Below are 21,243 nucleotides of genomic sequence, written 5' to 3'. Positions count from 1 at the left end.
CTATTTCCATGGTAATTGCAAGGGCTAAGACACTTCCTAGCTCTGGCGAGTCTTGATGTCTCTTTGTTCTGATCCTTTCTCCACTTCCCAACTTGAGCAATGCTTCCTTCCAGCGGGGCTGCTCTGCTGTCCCGCCATGATCCAGGCTGTGCTGCTCCTTTGCTGTGTCCCACTGCCCCTGGCGGCTGCCTTTCCAAGAAATGCCCAGAATGAGACCCTGATCCTCCAGCCATCTTATAGAGACTGGGCATCCATCAAACTTGATGCCAGGCCCTACAGATTTGGCTATACAGAGTGGGATAGGTGAAAGCCACATAGTCCCATACACAGTAGCTCCAAGGATTCTGGAATTTCAGTGGCACAAGGAGGAGCATGTCAGGTGATACCATGGCCTCTGTTCTACAGGTGTTAAGACAGGATTCAGTCAGACCTAGGAAAAGCCAGATGTGTCTCCCACTGAGTACTGTGAGCAGGGGCAGGAATGTCTTGAGCACAGTGTGTTCCAGTTATTGCCAAGAGTGGGAACCTCCAGAACCTACCGTCTGGAGTGGGCACTGCGAAGATACTGGCTGCAGCTGAGGAGGTGTGGTGAAGGCTGCATGCTCCACTGAGCTGGGGAGAGCTGGGAACGGGCAGGAGCCCTGCCTCCTTCCAGTTGACAGGTCCCTGCTCTCCTGGGTGCAGCTGCAGCTACACAGCCACAGCTGTAGACCCAAGCATCCCTATGCTCCTGGGTACCTAGGTAGCCTCACTGCCCCCGCAGGCTCAGAAATGCCTGCTTGCACTGCCTAGCCTCTACTCACTCCAATTTAGGAGCAAAGTTGAAGCCAAGCCCAGCCCTGTCATGACCCAGCCATATGTGCATGCCTTCCCAGTGGTGCTAACACACTAGTCCCCTGCCACCTTGGACCCCTCCATACTTTGGAAACTGACAACCATGGGAGGGAGGCTGAGGGGAGTTTGAGGGTGGCTTGGCAGGAGCCTGCAGGTGCCCCTCAGCAGGAATAGCTTGGGTGCCATGGATGACATTATTGATGGTGGCAGGAGGCAGGCTCCTGGATGGAAAGGGGTGGGTCCAGTGAAGCCCTCCCTTCAAGCCAGGGACAGCCTGAAGCCCAGGCGCTGTTCTGTCACTTCTGGGTGAAGTCCATCGCCCAGAATGAGAATTTAGGATGCTTATTCCAGGCCATCCATGGCCCAATCAGCATGCACTTCCTCCCTTCTGAAACCCATAAAAACCCCATACTGGGCCAGACTCACAGAGACGTAGAATCAAGCTGCCTGTGGGAAGGAGCTACTCACTGCTGGTCTCCTGAGAGGTGTTATGTTGCTCAATGAAGCTCCTCTCTGCCCTCTCCTCCAGTTGTGTGTGTACTTCATTCTTCCTAGACATGGACAAGAGCTCGGGACCCACAGAATGGTAACATAAACAGGGCTGAAACATGCCTGCTCCTCAACTCCACTGCTTGTCGCTTTGCAGGCAACTAGAAGAGAAGAGTTGTGGCCCTTTGGGGATCCCAGACCTAGGGGATCCCAGACCTAGGTGCTCCCAGAGCCAGGGCTATGATGCCCTCTTTGGGGCTCTGCGGTTCCTGGCATCTCCAAGCTCCCAGGTGCCACCACATTCCCTGGTGCCTTCAGTGGAAGTTGATTGCAGTATGCCTGGTCCAGCCACAACCTCTCACAAAGCCAGCACCTGGAGCTACATGCCTGCTGCAGCCAGCATACCTGGCTGTGCACAATGTGGCCAGACCTGTGCTCACACACCCCTTGCCGCTCCAACCTGGTTTGCACATGGCAGGTGTGGGATCCAGGCCAGTAGCACAAGCAGAGTGCAGGCCGAGTGGGTGGAACAAGCACAGTGGGCCTGAGCAAAACTTGGGCAAAGGCACCACTGGCCACAGAGGTTTCTAGCTGGAAAAGCGACATCCCAACAATCCCATGACACTACTATAAACTGGGCACAGTGATGTACTATGCTGCTCAGATAGAACTGGTCATACAAGGCCAATGGGTCAATGATAGCTCTCTCTACTAGAGGTGAGTCTTACAGAAGAGCCATAGCTGGGAGTTTGGTGCTATAGGAAAATTTGATAGGAGTAGAAGGGATGAATTCTAATTTTTTCGGAAGCTGTATATGTGATATTCAAAATCCATAATAAACATCATCTGATATCTATAGGATATATAATGATGAAAAATACAATGGTTAAAAAACATGCTGGCCAGATGTGGTGGCTCATGCCAGTAATACCAGTACTTTAGGAGGCTGAGGTGGGAATATCACTTCAGCTTAGGAGTCTGAGACCAGCTTGGACAACATAACGGGATCTTGTCTCTACAAAGAATTTAAAACATCAACCAGACATGTTGGCTGAGGTGGGAAGATCTCTTGAGCCCAGGAATTGGAGGTTGCAGTTAGCTATGATTGTTACAGCACTCTAGGCTGAACAATAGAGCAACACCTTGTCTCTTAACCAAAACAAAAGCCAATTATTTTAAATTTGTTGAGGTTTCTTCTATGGCCCAGACATGGTATAGCTTGGTGATGTTCTATAGGTACTTGAGAATGTGTATTCTGCTGTTGGAGTATTCTATAAATGTCAATTAGATTGGCTGATGATATTGTTAAGTTCTTCTATATTCTTGCTGACTTTGCATTTAGTAAGTCTATGAGTTGTTGAAGGAAGAGTGTTAAAGGCTCCAACTGTAATATTGGATTTATCTATTTTTTTCTGTTAGTTCTGTTATTATTATTTTTGAGACTGAGTCTCGCTCTATCGCCCAGGCTGGAGTGCAGTGGCACGACCTCAGCTCACCGCAACCTCCGCCTCCTGGGTTCAAGCAATTCTCCTGCCTCATCCTCCCGAGGAGCTGGGATTACAGGCATGCCACACCATGCCCAGCTAATTTTGTATTTTTAGGAGGGATGGGGTTTCTCTATGTTGGTCAGGCTGGTCTCAAACTCCTGACCTCAGGTGATCTACCCACCTTGACCTCCCAAAGTGCTGGGATTACAGGCATGAGCTACTGTGCCTGGTGTTATTATTTTTAAATAGAGACTGAGTTTCTCTTTGTCACCTAGGCTGGAGTGCAGTGGTGTGATCATAGCTCACTGCAGCCTCAAACTCCTGGGCCCAAGCTATCCTCCCATCTCAGCCTCTCAAGTAGCTGGGACTACAGGCACCTATGCCTGGCTAATTTTTAATTTTTTTTTATGTTTGTAGAGATGGGATCTCAACATCTTACCCAGGCTAGTCTTGAACTCCTGGGCTCAAATGATCTTCCTGTCTCAGCCTCCCAAAGTGCTGGTGATGGCAGAGGCTGCTGCCATCATGCCAGCTGTGCAGCTGGGGTTGCACCCTCCATGGAGCCGGTGGGAGCTCCACCCCTTCTGAGTTGGGATGGGGGCTCCTTGGGTGCCGTGAGCTTTGGGGTGCCGCTGCAGATCCAGGCCTCCTGCTCTGTGAAGCAGGCAGGAGCCCCACCCTCCTGGGCTGGGTTACAGCTGCCCAAACTGCAGCAGTAGATCTGAGCCTCTCCGTGCTCTTGGGGGAAGGCCAGGAGCAAGCAGGATCTACCTTCCTGGGTGCCACAGGAGCTACCCTCCAAGGTGCAGGAGCCAGGTGTCTCTTCAGCCTGCACCCTCAGGGGCCCCAGGATGGACCCTCCCTCATCCCTGAAGGCTCGGGGGTGTATGCCTGCCTTCTCCACTACTGACACCTGCTTTGATCCTAGAGTGGGGTTTGGGGCCAAGCCTGGGGGCTATTAATGGCAGCAGGAGGCAGATTGATTCCTGAGTGGACGGGGGCAGGTCCCCAGTAAGTCCCCACCTTTGGGCTAGGGAAGACCTGAAGGCTGGGTGCTGGAATGCCAGTCCCGTGGACCAGAGTGGGGACTTGTGGTGCTCTTCCAGGGCCACCCATGGGCCAATTAGCACAAATTTTGTCCCCTCTGAGGTCCATAAAAGCCCTGGGCTCGGCCAGAGCAGGGCAGAGGATGGCCAGAGGATAAAGAGGGCAGAAATACCACAGGCTGACCAGCTGCACAGAGGAGTACTATCTCTGCTGAATGCTATGGAGAAGACCTGCCAGCAGAGAGGAGCTACTGTCTCTGCTGAGAGCTTCAGAGACCTGCAACCTGCAGACACATCTGAATGACCTGCCTGCAGAGAGGAGCCACCCTCTCCAGGTCCTCCTCTCTGCTGACAGCTGAACACTCCATGGGCTGACCTATCTACAGAGAGGAGCTATCCACTGTGGGTCTCCTCTGAACTGTTATTTCATTTTATTTTTGAGGCAGAGTCTCACTCTGTCACATAGGCTGGAGTGCAGTGGTGTGATCTCAGTTCACTGCAACCATTGCCTCCCGGGTTCAAGCAATTCTCATGCCTCAGTCACCCAAGAAGCTGGGATTACAGGTTTGCACCACCACATCGAGCTAATTTTTGTATATTTAGTTGGGTCAGGGTTTCACCATGTTGGCCAGGCTGGTCTTGAGTGCCTGACTTCAAGTGATCCACCCGCCTTGGCTTCTCAAAGTACTGGGGTTACAGGCATGAGCCACTGCTCCCAGCCTCCTCTGCACTGTTCTAATACTAAATAAAACTCTTCATCTCTGGCCAGGCACAGTGGCTCATGCCTGTAATCCCAGCACTTTGGGAGGCTGAGGCAGGCAGATCACAATGGCAGGAATTCGAGACCAGCCTGACCAATGTGGTGAAACGCCACTCACTAAAAATACAAAAATTAGCTGCATGTGGCGATAAGTGCACGTAATCCCAGCTACTTTGGAGGCTGAGGCAGGAGAATTGCTTGAACTCAGGAGGTGGAAGTTGCAGTGAGCTGAGATCGTGCCACTGCACTCCAACCTGGACAACAGAGTGAGACCCTGTCTCAAAAAAAAAAAAAAACAAAAAAACAACTCTTCATCTTCTTCACCCTTCATTTGTCCGCATCCCTCATTCTTCCTGGATGCAGGACAAGAACTCTCTGTGGCCTCTTTTGTGAACTGGAGGTGAAATGTGACAGGAACACGGAAATGCCAATGTCTTTTGAGGCTGAAGATTTTAACAAAAGAGCAAATATTTATAGAGATTATGTCCCTTAACTGAGCATCAGGGAAAGCAATCATCTCTCCTCTTCATGTGCCAGGGAACTGGGCAGGGTGTCTACACCTATCAGAGCAGTCCCACTTCTCACTGTTGGGATTGTGTAGTAATTTGGGGCCTCATAATTAGGAAGTAAAGCAGAGGAAATGTGATAATTTGGGGGATACCAAGAAGAATAATTGAGTCCAATTCTCTTTTCTTGGGCCCAACTTAAAAGGAACAGAAGCTGAAGGTTAATGCGTGAGATGTCTTTGAGCCCTGGGCTCCTTTCAGACCATAACCCAGGAGAAACAGTTTGAGTGTTGTCTTCTATTCCCGCATAGTCTGACCCAGCAAGGCATCACCTATGACCCAGGATGACTGCTCCTTTACTGCCTCCTGCTGCATCCTGTGAAACCCAGATAAAGACACTTGGTGCCAGTTTTCTAATCTCTGGAGATTCAGCCACCCTCTGTAGTTTCTTAATTATGCCAGACCTTGTTCCGAAAGGCCATGCCTGGCCTCACCCACTTGGTCCCTCTACCAAGGATCCAGAAAGACCTGGCACTGAGGATTGCCCTGGAGCAGGCCGACCACCAGCCTAACTCCCGGACCCCAGAGTTTCACCTCTAGGCTGGAGGATGTGAAAAGAAAACAAGCAGGTTTTTCCAACCAGATACAAGATGCTATAAGGACAGCAGCCCAGGTAGACGCTTCCCAGGGGATGTCTTGATCTCTGTTCTGTAGCTGCTAGGCAGGGTTCAGCCTAATTCAGAGCAAGTGTACCTTCTCTACTGTAGACTGTGGCCATGAGCAGGAGCAGCATGTCTATAATGTAGTCTAGCTGTCACCAGGAGTGAGAATCCGCTACAAACTCAGGCACAGTTTTGTACTCTACTGCTCAGAACTACTCTGTCAAACCCTAGGGATGAGGCAGATAAGGAGCCACAGACCTTGGCTGTGACCTCCTGATGATCATGCTGAGGCTATCAGGGGATCCACAGGCTCTCTGTGTTAAACCTGCAGTGAAGGCTGGGATTCACAGCTAATCTTTTTCATTCCTATGAAAAAGAAGCCAACGAGTCAGGCCCCACAGCTCACGCCTGTAATTCCAGCACTTTGGAAGGCCGAAGCGGGTGGATCACAAGGTCAGGAGTTCAAAACCAGCCTGGCCAACATGGTGAAACCCTGTTTCTACTAAAAATACAAAATTAGCTGGGCGTGGTGGTACGCCCCTGTAGTCCCAGCTACTCAGGAGGCTGAGACAGGAGAATTGCTTGAACCTGGGAGGCAGAGGCAGTGAGCCAAGATCATGCCACTGCACTCCAGCCTGGGGGACAGAGCGAGACTCTGTCTCAAAAAATAAAATAATAATTAAAGAGGTAATAAGGATGGAACCCTAATCCAACAGAATCTGTGTCCCTTTTTTTTTTTTTTTACAGGCGTGAGCCACCATGCCCAGCTAGAACCTGTGTCCTTATAAGAAGTGGAAAACGCGGCCAGGCACAGTGGCTCACACCTGTAATTCCAGCACTTTGGGAGGCTGAGTCGGATGGATCACAAGGTCAAGAGATTGAGACCATCCTGCCCAACGTGGTGAAACCCCATCTACTAAAAACAGAAACATTAGCTGGGCGTGGTGGCATGTGCCTGTAGCCCCAGCTACTCAGGAGGCTGAGACAGGAGGATTGCTTGAACCCAGGAGGTGGAGGCTGCAGTGAGCTGAGATCATGCCACTGCACTCCAGCCTGGGCAACAGAGCAAGACTCTTTCTCAAAACAAAACAAAACAAAAAAAAAAAGAAGAAGAGGAAAAGGCTAGGTGCCGTGACTCACACCTGTAATCCCAGCAATTTGGGAGGCCGAGGCAGGTGGCTCACTCGAGCTCATGAGTTCGAGACCAACCTGGGCAATATGGCAAAACCCCATCTCTACAAAAAAACACAAAAATTAGCCAGGCGCACTGGTGTGCATTTGTAGTCCCAGCTCTTGGAAGGCTGAGATGGGAGAATGGCTTGAGTCTGGAAGGCAGAGGTTGCAGTGAGCTGAGACAGCACCACTCCAGCCTGGGCAACAGAATCAGACCTTGTCTCACACACAAAAAAGGAAGAGATACCCAGAGTACATGGGAATAGAGAAACAACCATGTGCCATGTGAGGACACAGTGAGAAAGTGGCAATCTGCAAGCCAAGGAGAGAGGCCTCAGGGACAACTGAACCTACCGACACCTTAATCCTGTACTTCAGCCTTCAGAACTGTCAGAGGTAAATTTATGTTCCTTAAGTTATCCAGGTGTAGCTTTGTGTTATGGCAGCCCTAGCCGACTAAGACACTAAGCATGGGTCTTTATTCATCTATTTTCTGTTACCCTGTACGTTCACTCAATCGGAAAACTTATTTTCTTCTTCATCTTAAAAAACCTCCTAATTAGAAAAAACTCATTTTCTCACTTCCTTTTTCTTTTTTAGTTTAGTTTTTGTAATGGTAAAAAACACATAGCAAGCCAAGCACAGTGGCTCACATTTATAATACCCCAGCACTTTGGGAGGCCAAGACAAGCAGATTGCTTGAGCAACCTGGGCAACATGGCAAAAACCCATCTCTACAGAAAATACAAAAAATTAGCCGGGCATGGTGGTGCATGCCTGCAGTCCCAGCTACTCGGGAGGCCAGGGTGGGAGGATCACCTGAATCTAGGAGATTGAGGCTTCAGTGAACCATGATCACCCCACTGCACTCCAGCCCTGGTGACAGAGACCCTGTCTCGAAAGAAAAGAAAAAAAAGAAAGAAAACATGTAACAAAATTTACCCTCATAATTATTTCTTTTTTTTCCTTTTTTGAGACAGAGTCTCACTGTGTCACCGGGCACCAGGCTGGAGTGCAGTGGCACAATCTCGGCTCACTGTAACCTCTACCTCCCAGGTTCAAGCAATTCTCCCTGCCTTAGCCTCCCGAGTGGCTGGGATTACAGGCGCCCACCACCACGCCCAGCTAATTTTTGTATTTTTAGTAGAGACAGGGTTTCACCATGTTGGCCAGGCTGGTCTGGAACGCCTGACCTCAGATGATTCACCTGCCTCGGCCTCCCAAAGTGCTGGGATCACAGACATGAGCCACTGTGCCCAGCCCACAACCATTTCTAAGTGTACAGTTCAGTAATGGTAAGTATATTTACATTGTTGTGCAACCCACATTCAGAACTTGCTCCCTTGCAAAACGGAAACTGTTTATCGGTTAAACAACAACTGCCGGCCGGGTGCTGTGGCTCACACCTGTAATCCTAGCACTTTGGGAGGCCGAGGTGGGTGGATCACCTGAGGTCAGGAATTCAAGACCAGCCTGGCTATCATGGTGAAACCCCATCTTTTAAAAAACAAAAACAAAAAAACCACAACTGCCTATCTTCCCCTCCCTGGAGCCTGTGGCAACCACCCTTCTACTTTATTTCTGTGAATTTGAGTACTGTAAATACTTCACATAAGTGGAATTATACAGGATTTGTCTTTTTGTGACTGGCTGATTTCACTTATCATAATAGCCTCAAAGTTCATCCATGTTGTAGCTTGTGTCAGAATTTCCTTCCTTTATTTTATTTTATTATTATTATTTTTTAAGAGATAGGGGTCTCACTCTGACACTCAGGCTAGATGTCAACCTCTGGGCCTCAAGCAATCCTCTCACTTCAGCCTCCTGAGTAGCTGGGACCACAGGCATGCACCTCCACATCCCATTAATTTTGTTTATTTTGTTTCTAGAGACAAGATCTCATTATGTTGCCTATCCTGTTCCTTCCTTTTTAAAGCTGAATAACACTCCAGTGCATGTATGCACAATTTTTTTTTTTTTTTGACAGAATCTCGCTCTGTTGCCCAGGCTGGAGTACAGAGGTATAATCTCAGCTTGCTGCAACCTCTGCTTCCCGGGTTCAAGTGATTCTCCTGCCTCAGCCTCCTGAGTAGCTGGGATTATAGGCACATGCCACCACACCTGGCTAATTTTTGTATTTTTAGTAGAGACAGGGTTTCACCATGTTGGTCAGGCTGGTCTCCAACCCCTGACCTCATGATCCACTCGTGATTTTTTTTTTCTTTCACTCATGATTTTTAAAATCCATTCATCTGGCCAGGCATGGTGGCTCATGCCTGTAATCCCAGCACTTTGGGAGGCCGAGGCTGGCGGATCACGAGATCAAGAGATCAAGACCATATTGGCCAACATGGTGAAACCCCATATCTACTAAAAATATAAAAATTAGCTGGGCATAGTGGTGCGCACCTGTAGTCCTAGATACTCAGGAGGCTGACGCAGGAGAATCACTTGAACCTAGGAGGCGGAGGTTGCAGTGAGGTGAGCCGAGGTCACACCACTGCACTCCAGCCTGGTGGCACAGCGAGACTCCATCTCAAAAAAAAAAAAAAAAAAAAATCCATTCATCCATTGGGAGACCTTTGAGTTGCTTTCATTTCTTGATTATTGGGAATAGTACTGCTATGAACATGGATGTGTGAAAATATCTTTTTGAAATCCTGCTTTCAATACTTTGGGATATATATACAGAAGTAGAATTGTTAGACTGTATGGTAATTCTATTTAAAAAATTGTAAGGGCTGGGCATGGTGGCTCTCACCTGTAATCCTAGCACCTTGGGAGGCTGAGGTGGAAGGCAAATCACTTGAGGACAGGAGTTGAAGACCAGGCTAGCCCACATGATGAAACCCCGTCTCTACTAAAAATACAAAAAATTAGACAGGCATAGTGGCGCATGCTTGTAATCCTAGCTGCTTGGGAGACTGAGGCAGGAGAATCCTTCAACTCAGGAGGCAGAGGTTGCAGTGAGCCAAGATTGCGCCATTGCACTCCAGCCTGGGTGACAAAAGCAAAACTCCATCTCAAAAAAAAATTATTTTAAGGACCTGCCATACTGTTTTCCACAGGGCCTGTGCCATTTTGCATTCCCAACAACAAAGAACAGGGGTTCCATTTTCTCCACATCTTTGACAGCACTTGTTATTTTCTGTTTTTAAAAATAATAGCTATCCTAGTGGGTGTGAGATGGTTGGTATCTCATTGTGGTTTTAATTTGCATTTCCCTAATGATTAGAGATGTTGCACATCTTTTCATGTGCTTATTGGCCATCTGTATAGCTTCCTCAGAGAAATGTCTGTTCATGCCCTTTGCCCATTTTCAGTCAGGCTATTTTTGTTTTTGTTGAGTTTTAGGAGTTCTCTATTTATTCTGGATATAAATCTTTACTAGGTATATCATTTGCAAATATTTCTTCCCATTTTGTGGTTTGCCTTTTTACTCTATTGATACTGTCTTTTGTGAAGTTTTTTTTTTTTTTTTTTTTTTTAAAGACGGGGTTTCACCATGTTGGTCAGGCTGGTCTTGAACTCCCAACCTCTGGTGATCCGCCCACCTTGGCCTCCAAAGTGCTTGGATTATAGGCGTGAGCTACCACACCCAGCCGGTTGACATTGTCTTTTGATGCACAAAATTTTAAAATTTTTATGAAGTCCAATTTGTCATTTGGTTTCTTTTGTTGCCTGTGTCTTTGCTGTTATATTCAAGTAACCATTGCCAGGTTCAATGTCATGAAAATTTTACCTTATGTTTTCTTCTAAGAGCTTCATAGTTTTAGCTCTATGTTTATGTTTTAGATCTGTTTTGAGTTAATATTTACATGGTGTTAAATAATGGTTCAAATTCATCTTTTTGCAGGTAGATATCCAGTTTCACAGCAACATTTGTTAGAAGATTGTCCTTTACCAGACCAGATGCGGTGGCTCATGCCTGTAATCCCAGCACTTTGAGAGGCTGAGGTGGGCAGATCACCTGAGGTCGGGAGTTAGAGACCAGCCTGACCAACATGAAGAAACCCCATCTCTATTAAAAATACGAAATTAGTTGAGCATGGTGGTGCATGCCTGTAATCCCAGCTACTTGGGAGGCTGAGGCAGGAGAATAGCTTGAACCTGGGAGGCGGGGGTTGTGGTGAGTGGAGATCACGCCATTGCACTCCAGCCTGAGCAACAAGAGTGAAACTCCATTTCAAAAAAAAAAAAAGGTTATCCTTTCCCCCCATTAAATAGTCTTGGCACCCTTGTAAAAAATCAGTTGTCCATATATGCAAGTTTATTTCTGAGCTCTCTATTCTATTGCATTGGTCTATATGTCTGTTGCTATGCCAATATTACACTGTTTTGATTTATAGTAGTTTTGCAGTAAGTTGTGATATCAGGAAGTTGTTCTTTTTCAAGATTGTTTTGTTTATTTGGGGTCCCTTGAGACTTTATATGGATTTTAGGATGGGATTTTCAATTTCTGCAAAAAAACATGATTGAGATTTTGATAGGGATCAGATTGGATCTGTGGATCAGTTTGGGTACTGTTGACATCTTAACAATATTAAGTCTTCTATTTTTTTAATTTTATTTATTTATTTATTTATTTTTAAAGATGGGGTTTCACCATGATGGCCAGGCTGGTCTTGAACTCCTGACTTCAGGTGATCCACCCACCTCGGCCTCCCAAATGCTAGGATTACAGGCGTGAGCCACTGTGCCCGGCCTGTCAGGCTGGTCTTGAACTCCTGACCTCAGGTGATCCACCCACCTCAGCCTCCCAAAGTGCTGGGATTACAGGCATGAGCCACTGCGCCCGGCTCCTTTAATTTCTTTCAGCAATGTTTTACAGTTTCCATGGTATATACCTTTTAATTCCTTGAATAAATTAATTCCTAAGTATTTTATTTTTATGCTATTATAAATGGGATTTTTTTGAAATTTTCTTTTCAGATGGCTCATTGTTAATATGTAGAGATACAAGTGGTTCTTGTTTGTTGACTTGTAATCTGCTACTTTGCTGAATTCATTTATCAATTTGAATAGTTTTTTGTGTGACATCTTTAGGATTTTCTACATATAAAATCATAAGATGAATAGATAATTTTACTTCTTCCTTTTCAACCTGGATGCCTTTAATTTCCTTTTCTTGCCTAATTGCTCTGGCTAAAAGTTCTAGTATTGTGTTGAATGGAGCTAGCAAAAGTGGGCATCCTTGTCTTGTTCCTGATATTGGAGGAATAGTCTTCAATTTTTCACCATTGAGTAGGATGTTTGCTATGAGTTTCTCATACATGCCTTTTATTTTATTTTATTTTTGAAATGGAGTTTCACTCTTGTTGCCCAGGCTAGAGTGCAATGGGGTGACCTTGGCTCACGGCAACCTCTGCCTCCTGGGTTCAAGTGATTCTCCTGCCTCAGCCTCCCAAGTAGCTGGGATTACAGTCATGCACCACCACGTCCAGCTAATTTTGTATTTTTAGTAGAGACATGGTTTCTCTATGTTGTTCAGGCTGGTCTCAAACTCCTGACCTCAGGTGATCCACCTGCCTCAGCCTCCCAAAGTGCTGGAATTACAGGCATGAGCCAGCGTGTCGGTCCATGCCTTTTATTATATTGAGGTAGTTTCCTTTTATTCCTAGTTTGTTAAATGTTTTCATCATGCAAGGGTGTTGAATTTTGTCAAATGCTTTTTCTGCATCAGTTGAGATGACTGTGTGATTTTTCTCCTTCATTCTGCTAATGTGGTGAATTATATTAATTGATTTTCATATACTGTTCCATCTTTACATTCCAGGAACAAATCACATAGTGTATAATCCTTTTAATATATTGCTAGACCGGAAGTGGTGGCTCACGCCTATAATCCCAGGACTTTGAGAGGCTGAGGCAAGTGGATCATGATGTCAGGAGATCGAGACTATCCTGGCTAATTTGGTGAAACCCCATCTCTACTAAAAATACAAAAATTAGCTGGGCCTCGTGGCATATGACTGTAATCCCAGCTACTGGGGAGGCTGAGGCAGGAGAAGCGCTTGAACCTGGGAGGCAGAGGTTGTGGTGAGTGAGATCATTCCATTGCACTCCAGCCTGGGCAACAGAGCAAGACTCCATCTCAAAAAAAAATTGTATTATTTAGGATTTTATGCATAAACAATCACATTGTTTCTTTTAATTTGCTTTTAATTTTTAATTTTTTTTTTTTGAGGCAGGGTCTCCCTCTGTCACCCAGACTGGAGTACGGCAGTGTGATCACAGCTTACTAAAGCCTCAACCTCCTGGGCACAAGTGATCCTCCAGTCTCAGTCTCCAGAGAAACTGAGACTACAGGCATGTGCCACCTGTAGTCATATAATTGGACAGCTGCGCTGGCTAATTATTACTATTAGTTTTTCAGAGACAGGGTCTCCCCTATGTTGCCCAGGCTGGTCTTGAATTCCTGGATTAAAGCAATCCTCCTGCTTCAGCCTCCCAAAGTGTGTGAGCCACCGTGCCCAGTCCATGTTGTTTTTATTTATTTATTTATTTTTTGGAGACATGGTCTCACTCTGTTGCCCAGGTTGGAGTGCAGTGGCACTATCATGGCTCACTGCAACCTCCACCTCCTGGGTTCAATCAATTCTCCTGTCTCAGCCTCCCATGTAGCTGGGGTTACCGATGCACACCACTACCCATGGCTAAGTTTTTTATTTTTTGTAGAGATGGGGTTTCATCATGTTGGCCAGGCTGGTCTCAAATTCCTGGTGTCAAGCCCAGGCCCATGTTTTGTTTTGTTTTTGAGACAGAGTCTCGATCTATTGCCCAGGCTGAAGTAAAGTGGCATGATCTCGGCTCACTGCAACCTCCGCCTCCTGGGTTCAAGTGATTCTCCTGCCTCAGCCTCCCGAGTAGCTGCGATTACAGCTGTGCACCACCATGCTCAGCTAATTTTTTTGTATTTTTAGTAGAGATGAGATTTCACCATGCTGGCCAGGCGGGTCTCGAACTCCTGACCTTATGATCTGCCCACATTTGGCCTCCTAAAATGCTGGGATTACAGGTGTGAGCCACTGAGCTTGGCCCCCATATTGTTTTTAAGAGTCTCATGCTCTACTGACTGAGCCAGCCAGGGCTTTGTTGTTTTTAAGTAAATGTCATTCTACATCTTCCTTTCTAGTTTTATACCATTTATTTTTTATTCTTTCCTCATTACACTAGTTAGAACTTCCAGTACAATGATGAAAAAGTGGTTAGACATTTTTGCTTTGTAATAGAACTTAGGAGAAAAGGGTTAAATCTTTTACTCCTTCTAGTGTTGCTACACAGAAACTATAGAGTCCTAGAAGGCTGGCGCAGTGGCTTATCACTTCGGGAGGCATGGGCAGGAGGATCCCTGGAGCCCAGGAGCTCAAGGTCAGCCTGGCCAACATAGTGAGATTCCTTCTCTACAAGAGTATTTTTAAAATTAGCCAAGCGTGGTGGCACATGCCTGGAGTCCCAGATATATAGGAGGTTGAGGTGGGAGGATTGCTTGAGCCCGGGAGTTGCAGTGAGCTATGATCATGCCACACTGCACTCCAGACTTGTACACGTATATGTATGTGTACGTGTGTGTGTGTGTGTGCATGTACATATATTTTATCCATGTAGGTATATGTATACGTATACGTATTGTCTTAGGTATTCCCCAGAGGTTTGGGGTCTAGTAATTTCAGACAGGGTTGGACTCCTTTGCACCTAGTTCTTGCTGTTTCTAATTTGGCACTGTGTCCCTGGAGACTTACTCTTCTTTTTCTGTTAGTTGTCAGGGGCCACTCCTGGAATTGAAAGAACTGAAGAAAAAAAAATGGAGGGATACTGGACCCTCCCATTGGCCTATTCCCTTTGGCCATGTGCCTGAGGTGAGTGACATCAGAGGAAACATTAGGCCCTAATGATATGTGGGAATTGGTACCATTTTTAGGAGGCACCAGATGTCTTCTTTCCCTAATTTGTGGACTAATGTTACCCCTAAGCCCAAGACAAAGCCCAATTCCTGGAGTTTGGTTAGATTTGGAAAGTTACTGCTCAGCTGATGAACACGTTTTATTTGTGTTTTCCACTGAAATTAGAAAAGTGAAAAATAAACCAGGTGCAGTGGCTCACACCTCTAATTCCAGCACTTTGGGAGGCTGAGGTGGGAGGATTGCTTGAGACCAGAAGTTTAAGACTAGTCTGGGAAACATAGTGAAACCCCATCTCTACAAAAAGAAAAAAAAAAAACTTCTTTTGAACCCAGGAGTTAAACACTATGGTGAGTCATGATCTGGCTACTGTACTCTAGCCAGGGAGACAGAGCAAAACCTGGACTGGACTCTAAAAAAGAAAAAAAAAATGTTGTTCTGATTTTGTCTGATTTGTCCAACTGTCCAGTTTCCCTGGACTCCCACCCAGTATATTCTCCTTTTCAGATGAAGTCTCGCTCTGTCACCCAGTTTGGAGTGGTGCAGTGGTACAATCATGGCTCACTGCAGCCTTGACCTCCCCAGGCTCAGGTGATTCTCCCACCTCAGCCTCCCCAGTAGCTGGGACTACAGGTGCACACCACCACTCCTGGGTAATTTTGTATTTTTTGTAGAGACAGGGCTTTTGCCATGTTGCCCAGGATGGTCTCAAACTTCTGGGCTCAAACCATCTGCCCACCTTGGCTTCCCAACCAATATATTCTTTTAATAAGAAAAATGGTTTAGGGGCCCCAGAGATCACCAGCTTTTCTGCCTTACCCTTTCTCCCCTCAAGAAGATACAGAGGACCATTTCCTCAACTCATATATAGGTTTAGGGTAAAACCTTAGGATAAAAAAGATATGTCAGTGACTCATGCCTGTAATCCCAAAACTCTGGGAGGTCGAGGCAGGCAGATCATTTGAGATGAGAAGTTTGAGATCAGCCTGACCAACATGGTGAAACCCTATCTCTACTAAAAATACAAAAAAATTAGCCAGGCGTGGTGGCACACGCCTGTAGTCTCAGCTACTTGAGAGGCTGAGGCAGGAGAATCACTTGAACCTGGGAAGTGGAAGTTGCAGTGAGCCGAGATCACGCCATTGCACAACAGAGCAAGACTATGTCTCAAAAAAAAAAAAAAAAAACCCACAAACAAACAAAAATTAGCCGGGCATACTGGTGCCCACCTGTAATCACAACTACTAGGGAGACTGAGACGTGAGAATTGCTTGAACCCAGGAGGTAGAGATTGCAGTGAGCTGTGATTGTGCCACTGCACTCCAGCCTGGGCAATGGAGTGAGACTGTGTCTCAAAAAAAAAAAAAAAAGAAAAGAAAAAGATACGGGTTCAGTTTGTCAGTATGGGTCAAAGGTGAGGAGGACAAAGTCTGGGCTGGGAAGAGATGAATAAATGTTTGCAAATGTTATGTCCTTCACTGTTTTGGAAGCCATCAACTTTCTGGTTTCCTCATGATTCTGGGAAAAGGCAGGATTAAAAACAGCAACAACAACAATAACAATAATAGGAATTCAGGTCATGAAGATACCAAAGCAAATGAGATGTTTGGACTGTCTTTTTCCTCTGGTTTGTTTCTCCTCAAAATGGGAGGCTCACCCACATCCTTTAAGAGTGAAGATGATGGGGAGGTCGGGGAGGGATAACACGGGGAGAAATGCCAGATGTGGGTGACGAGGGGATGGAGGCAGCAAACCACATTGCCATGTGTGTACCTATGCAAGAATCCTGCATGATCTGCACATGTACCCCAGAACCTAAAGCACAATTAAAACAAAAGAGTGAAGATGAGGTGTGTTCAGGGGCAACTGACGTTTCCAAGGGCTAAGACACTTTCTAGCTCTGGCCAGTCTTGGTGTCTGTTTGTTCTGAGCCCTTCACTTCCCAACCTGAGCACTGCTTCCTTCCACCAGGGCTGCTCTGCTGTCTCCCCACAGTCCAGGCTGTGCTGCTCCTTTGCTGTGTCCTGCTGTCCCTGGTAGCTGCCTTTCCAAAAAATGCCCAGAATGAGACCCCGACCCTCCAGTCGTCTTTCACAGAGACTGGGCATCCATCAAACATGTTCTCCATATTTGGAGAAACTGGAAAGCCAGATTCCTCTCCCAGATCCCAGGACCGGCCAGGATCTTTTACACACAGCCCCTTCCCCAGCCCCTCTGCCTGAGTACCTGTCCAACTTGGCTCTGAGGATGGCCCTGGAGGAGGTTGGCTGCCCGACTGAGGCCCATATTCTATCACTTCAGATGGGAGGAAAGGATACCACTGAAACCCTCATCTGTGAGAGTCGAAAAGTTCAACAATAAGAAGGACAATACCAACATCATTGTGAAGAATCTAGTGGTCCCTGAGGGAAGTGTGAATAAATCAGCACCCAGCTGCCCATCCTGGAAAATATATGGATGGTGGCAAATATACCCACTGGGGTGGCTGGCCTACCAGTTAGCTCAGATGGTGAGTGAGTTTGCTGAGAAACCATCTCCCACGATGCTTGGTGTCACAGTCCAAAGTTTTTGGTATTGATATCACCGAGAACTGCAGGTATGAGTCTTGGGAGCATATTGAAGAATTAGGCAAAAAGTTGAAGCAGCTCCCAAGTTAAGATCATTTAAATGTCTAGGGACAGTGACAATATACTCTATCAAATGTTTCACAGCTATTCTGAAGTGCTTTGTGAGGAAAACAATCCAGAAATTAATCCTGGCTCACTTCAGCTATTCAATGCCACATAGGTAGCGAGACTCCTTTCCCAGGACTGTGTTCAAGGATGGGACACAGTAAATAGTTAGAAATGTTGGAGACCACTTAGACAGATGAATGCTCTTCATTTCATCCCTTCACTTACAAACAAATGAGACCCATGTTAGCCTTGCCCCTCTCCACTTAGTAGGTGTCAGCCGTCATTTCTCTTTTTTTTTGAGACCAAGTTTCGCTCTTGTTACCCAGGCTGGAGTGCAGTGGCGTGATCTCGGCTCACCGCAACCTCCGCCTCCTGGGTTCAAGCAATTCTCCTGCCTCAGCCTCCTGAGTAGCTGGGACTACAGGCTGCGCCACCATGCCCAGCTAATTTTTGTATTTTTAGTAGAGATGGGGTTTCACCATGTTAACCAGGATGGTCTTGATCTCTTGACCTCGCGATCCACCCACCTTGGGCCTCCCAAAGTGCTGGGATTACAGGCGTGAGCCACCACGCCCGGCTTTTTTCTTTTTTGAGACGGAGTCTTGCTCTGTTGCCCAGGCTGCTGCAAGCTCCACCTTCCAGGTTCAAGCGATTCTCCTGCCTCAGCCTCCCAAGTAGCTGGGACTACAGGTGCCCACCACCACCACGCCCAGCTAATTGTTTTGTATTTTTAGTAGAGACAGGGTTTCACCATATTAGCCACACTGGTCTCAAACTCTTGTGATCCACCTGCCTTGGCCTCCCAAAGTGCTGGGATTACAGGCGTGAGCCACCGTGCCCAGCCACTAATTTAATTTTTAAATTGACAAGAGAAATGAGAGAACCATACACATCTCATCTTTCCTAGTTCTGAATTTCCCTGGCTCCTATCATGAGCTTAGAGTGGGAAAGTGACAGGGACATACAGGAGATGCCAAAGATCAGGACTGTAAGTATTGAGGTTGAGTGTGTGACAAGGGCACAAGGTTTGAGCAGCCAGTGTAAATATTTTCAGAGATTACATCCTTCATTGATCATAAGGGAAAGCAAATATCTCCTTTCCTCATGGGACAGAGAACTAGGCAGAACAGGACCGGGGAGTGACCAAACCTACCGAGGCAGTCTCACTTCTCGATGACTGGACTGTGTGGTAATTTGGGGTCCCTATGTATGGGTGGAAATAAAACAGAAGTCGCTGGAGACCTGTAAATGGGGGAGGCCAAGTGGGAGCAATTGGGGTGCATTTCCTATTTCCTAGGCCTTTACCTAAAAAGAACAGAACCTTGGGGTCAGGCGCAGTAGTTCACACCTGGAAGCCTATCACTTTGGGAGGTGGAGGTGGGAGGATCACTTGAGCCCAAATTTCGGGACCAGGCTGGGCAAGACGGCAAAACCGCATCTCTACAAAAATTTTAAAAATTAGCTAGGCATGGTGGCATGCACCTGTAGTCTCAGCTACTTGGGAGACTGAGGCAAGATGATCCCTTGAGCCCAAGAGTTCAAGGCAGCAGTGATTTGTGATCCCACCACTGCACTCTTCTGGGTGACAGAGCAAGACCCAGTCTCTAAAAAGAAAGTATAGAAGCTTGGAAGTAGGTGATGTATGAGGTGTCCCCCTAACTGAGTCTTGGGCTCACCATAGAGAAATAGTTTTTATGTTTCTGATTTCTCCTCTTTCTAGGGTACTGTGCTCCAGACATGCGTGGCCTCAGATTCATCTTGATACCAGTTGAACTGCTACTTTGCTACTTCCTGCTGCACCCTGTGGATGCCACTTCATATGGAAAGCAGACAAATGTCTTGATGCACCTTCCCTTGTCCTTGGAATCCCAGACACCCTCCTCAGACCCCTTGTCCTGCCAATTTCTGCACCCAAAGTCACTGCCTGGTTTTAGCCACATGGCCCCTCTACCCAAGTTCTTGGTAAGCCTGGCTCTAAGGAATGCCCTGGAGGAAGCTGGCTGCCAGGCTGATGTTTGGGCTCTACAGCTTCAGCTCTACCGCCAGGGTGGTGTGAATGCTACACAGGTCCTCATCCAGCATCTTCAAGGGCTCCAGAAAGGCAGAAGCGCAGAGAGGAAAGTGTCAGTGGAAGCCCTGGCCTCTGCTCTGCAGCTGTTAGCCAGGGAGCAGTCAGGCACAGGAAGGGTCCGGCGCTACATCCCCACAGAAGACTGTGAGAATGAGAAGGAGCAAGATGTGCACAATGTCGTCCAGCTGCTGCCAGGAGTGGGAACATTCTACAACCTGGGCACAGCCTTGTATTATGCTACTCAAAACTGCTTGGGCAAGGCCAAGGAACGAGGCCGAGATGGGGCCATAGATCTGGGATATGACCTTCTGATGACCATGGCTGGGATGTCAGGGGGGCCTATGGGTCTAGTGGTCAGTGCTGCACTTAAACCTGCATTAAAGGCTGGGGTTCAGCAGTTGATCCAGTATTATCAAGATCATAATGAGGCAAACATCTCTCAGCCAGAGACCACTAAGGAGGGTTTGATGGGCATCTCAGATGTGAGTGACTTGGAAGAAACAACTACCCTGACTTCTTTCACGTCAAAAGTAGTAAGTTCAGCTCCCTACTGGGGACAGGCCATAATCAAGAGTTATGACTTAGATCCCTGGGCTGGGAGTCTTGGGATATAAAAGAAGGTGGTAACCATAGAACTAATAAAACTAATATTCTTGACATGTCTTCAAAATCTTAATCTCTGATTTATCCAGGAGGAAGGCAGTACAGTGAAAGGTAGAAACGTAGATGTTTGGGGGTTGAAGTCAGAGGGTTTGGTTTTGAATCAAGGCTCCACTTGATGGTGCCTGGTAATCACTGACTAGTAACTTCTTTCTTGAACTAAGATCAGTTTTTAAATTTCTTTTTTTTTTTTTTTTTTTTGAGACGGAGTTTCGCTCTTGTTTCCCAGGCTGGAGCGCAATGGCGCGATCTCGGCTCACCGCAATCTCCGCCTCCTGGATTCAGGCAATTCTCCTGCCTCAGCCTCCTGAGTAGCTGGGATTACAGGCACGCGCCACCGTGCCCAGCTAATTTTTTGTATTAGTAGAGACGGGGTTTCACCATGTTGACCAGGATGGTCTCGATCTCTTGACCTCGTGATCCACCCGCCTCGGCCTCCCAAAGTGCTGGGATTACAGGCTTGAGCCACCGCGCCCGGCCCAGTTTTTAAATTTCTAAATGAGAGAGAATAATTTTAACCTCAATGAGTTGCCGTGTAAATTTAAAATGATACAATGAATCAAAAGTGCTTATCACAGTACTCTCAATAAATAGCTATAAGCCAGGTGCCGTGGCTCACGTCTGTAATTCCAGCACTGTGAGAGACCGAGGCGAGAGGATCACTTGAGCCCAGCAGTTCAAGATCAACCTGGGCAACATGGCGAAACCACATCTCTACAATAAATACAAAAAATTATCCTGGCGGAGTGATGCACGCTTGCAGTCCCAGCTACCTGGGAGGCTGAGCCGGGAGAATCACCTGAGCCCGGAAGGTCGAGGCTGCAGTGAGCCAAGATCTTGCCACTGCACTCCAGCCCGGGTGACAGAGCGAGACCATGTCTCAAAAAATAAAAAAATTATTTTAAAAAATATTGTTTTCATTGTCTCAGCCCTCCTCTTCCTATCCCAAGACGTCGAAATTCCGGTCCCACCCCTTCCC

The 21,243-nt window shown here is 46.9% G+C and overlaps 1 protein-coding gene across 2 annotated transcripts; it reads left to right on the top strand.

Moving 5' to 3' along the window:
- The first annotated feature begins 18,576 nt into the window (after nucleotides 1-18,576).
- APOF (apolipoprotein F) lies at nucleotides 18,577-21,165 on the top strand. 2 transcript variants are annotated; one of them, XM_012450572.3, is made up of 3 exons: nucleotides 18,577-18,722; nucleotides 19,254-20,137; nucleotides 20,859-21,165. In XM_012450572.3, the coding sequence occupies exons 1-3, from the start codon at nucleotides 18,707-18,709 to the stop codon at nucleotides 20,862-20,864; spliced, it is 906 nt and encodes a 301-aa protein (XP_012305995.1). In that variant the 5' UTR covers nucleotides 18,577-18,706; the 3' UTR covers nucleotides 20,865-21,165. The 2 variants fall into 2 exon arrangements, with proteins under 2 accessions (XP_012305995.1, XP_012305994.2); XM_012450571.3 differs by lacking the exon at nucleotides 20,859-21,165 and having other exon boundaries at nucleotides 18,579-18,722; nucleotides 19,254-20,325.
- Nucleotides 21,166-21,243: the final 78 nt, after the last annotated feature.

The sequence above is a fragment of the Aotus nancymaae genome, unplaced genomic scaffold, assembly GCF_030222135.1.
Source record: "Aotus nancymaae isolate 86718 unplaced genomic scaffold, 86718_ANA_hifiasm-v0.15.2.pri h1tg000016l, whole genome shotgun sequence".
Taxonomy (NCBI): domain Eukaryota; kingdom Metazoa; phylum Chordata; class Mammalia; order Primates; family Aotidae; genus Aotus; species Aotus nancymaae.
The sequence above is the reverse complement of the archived record's forward strand: the minus strand, read 5'-3'. Positions and strand labels throughout refer to the sequence as shown.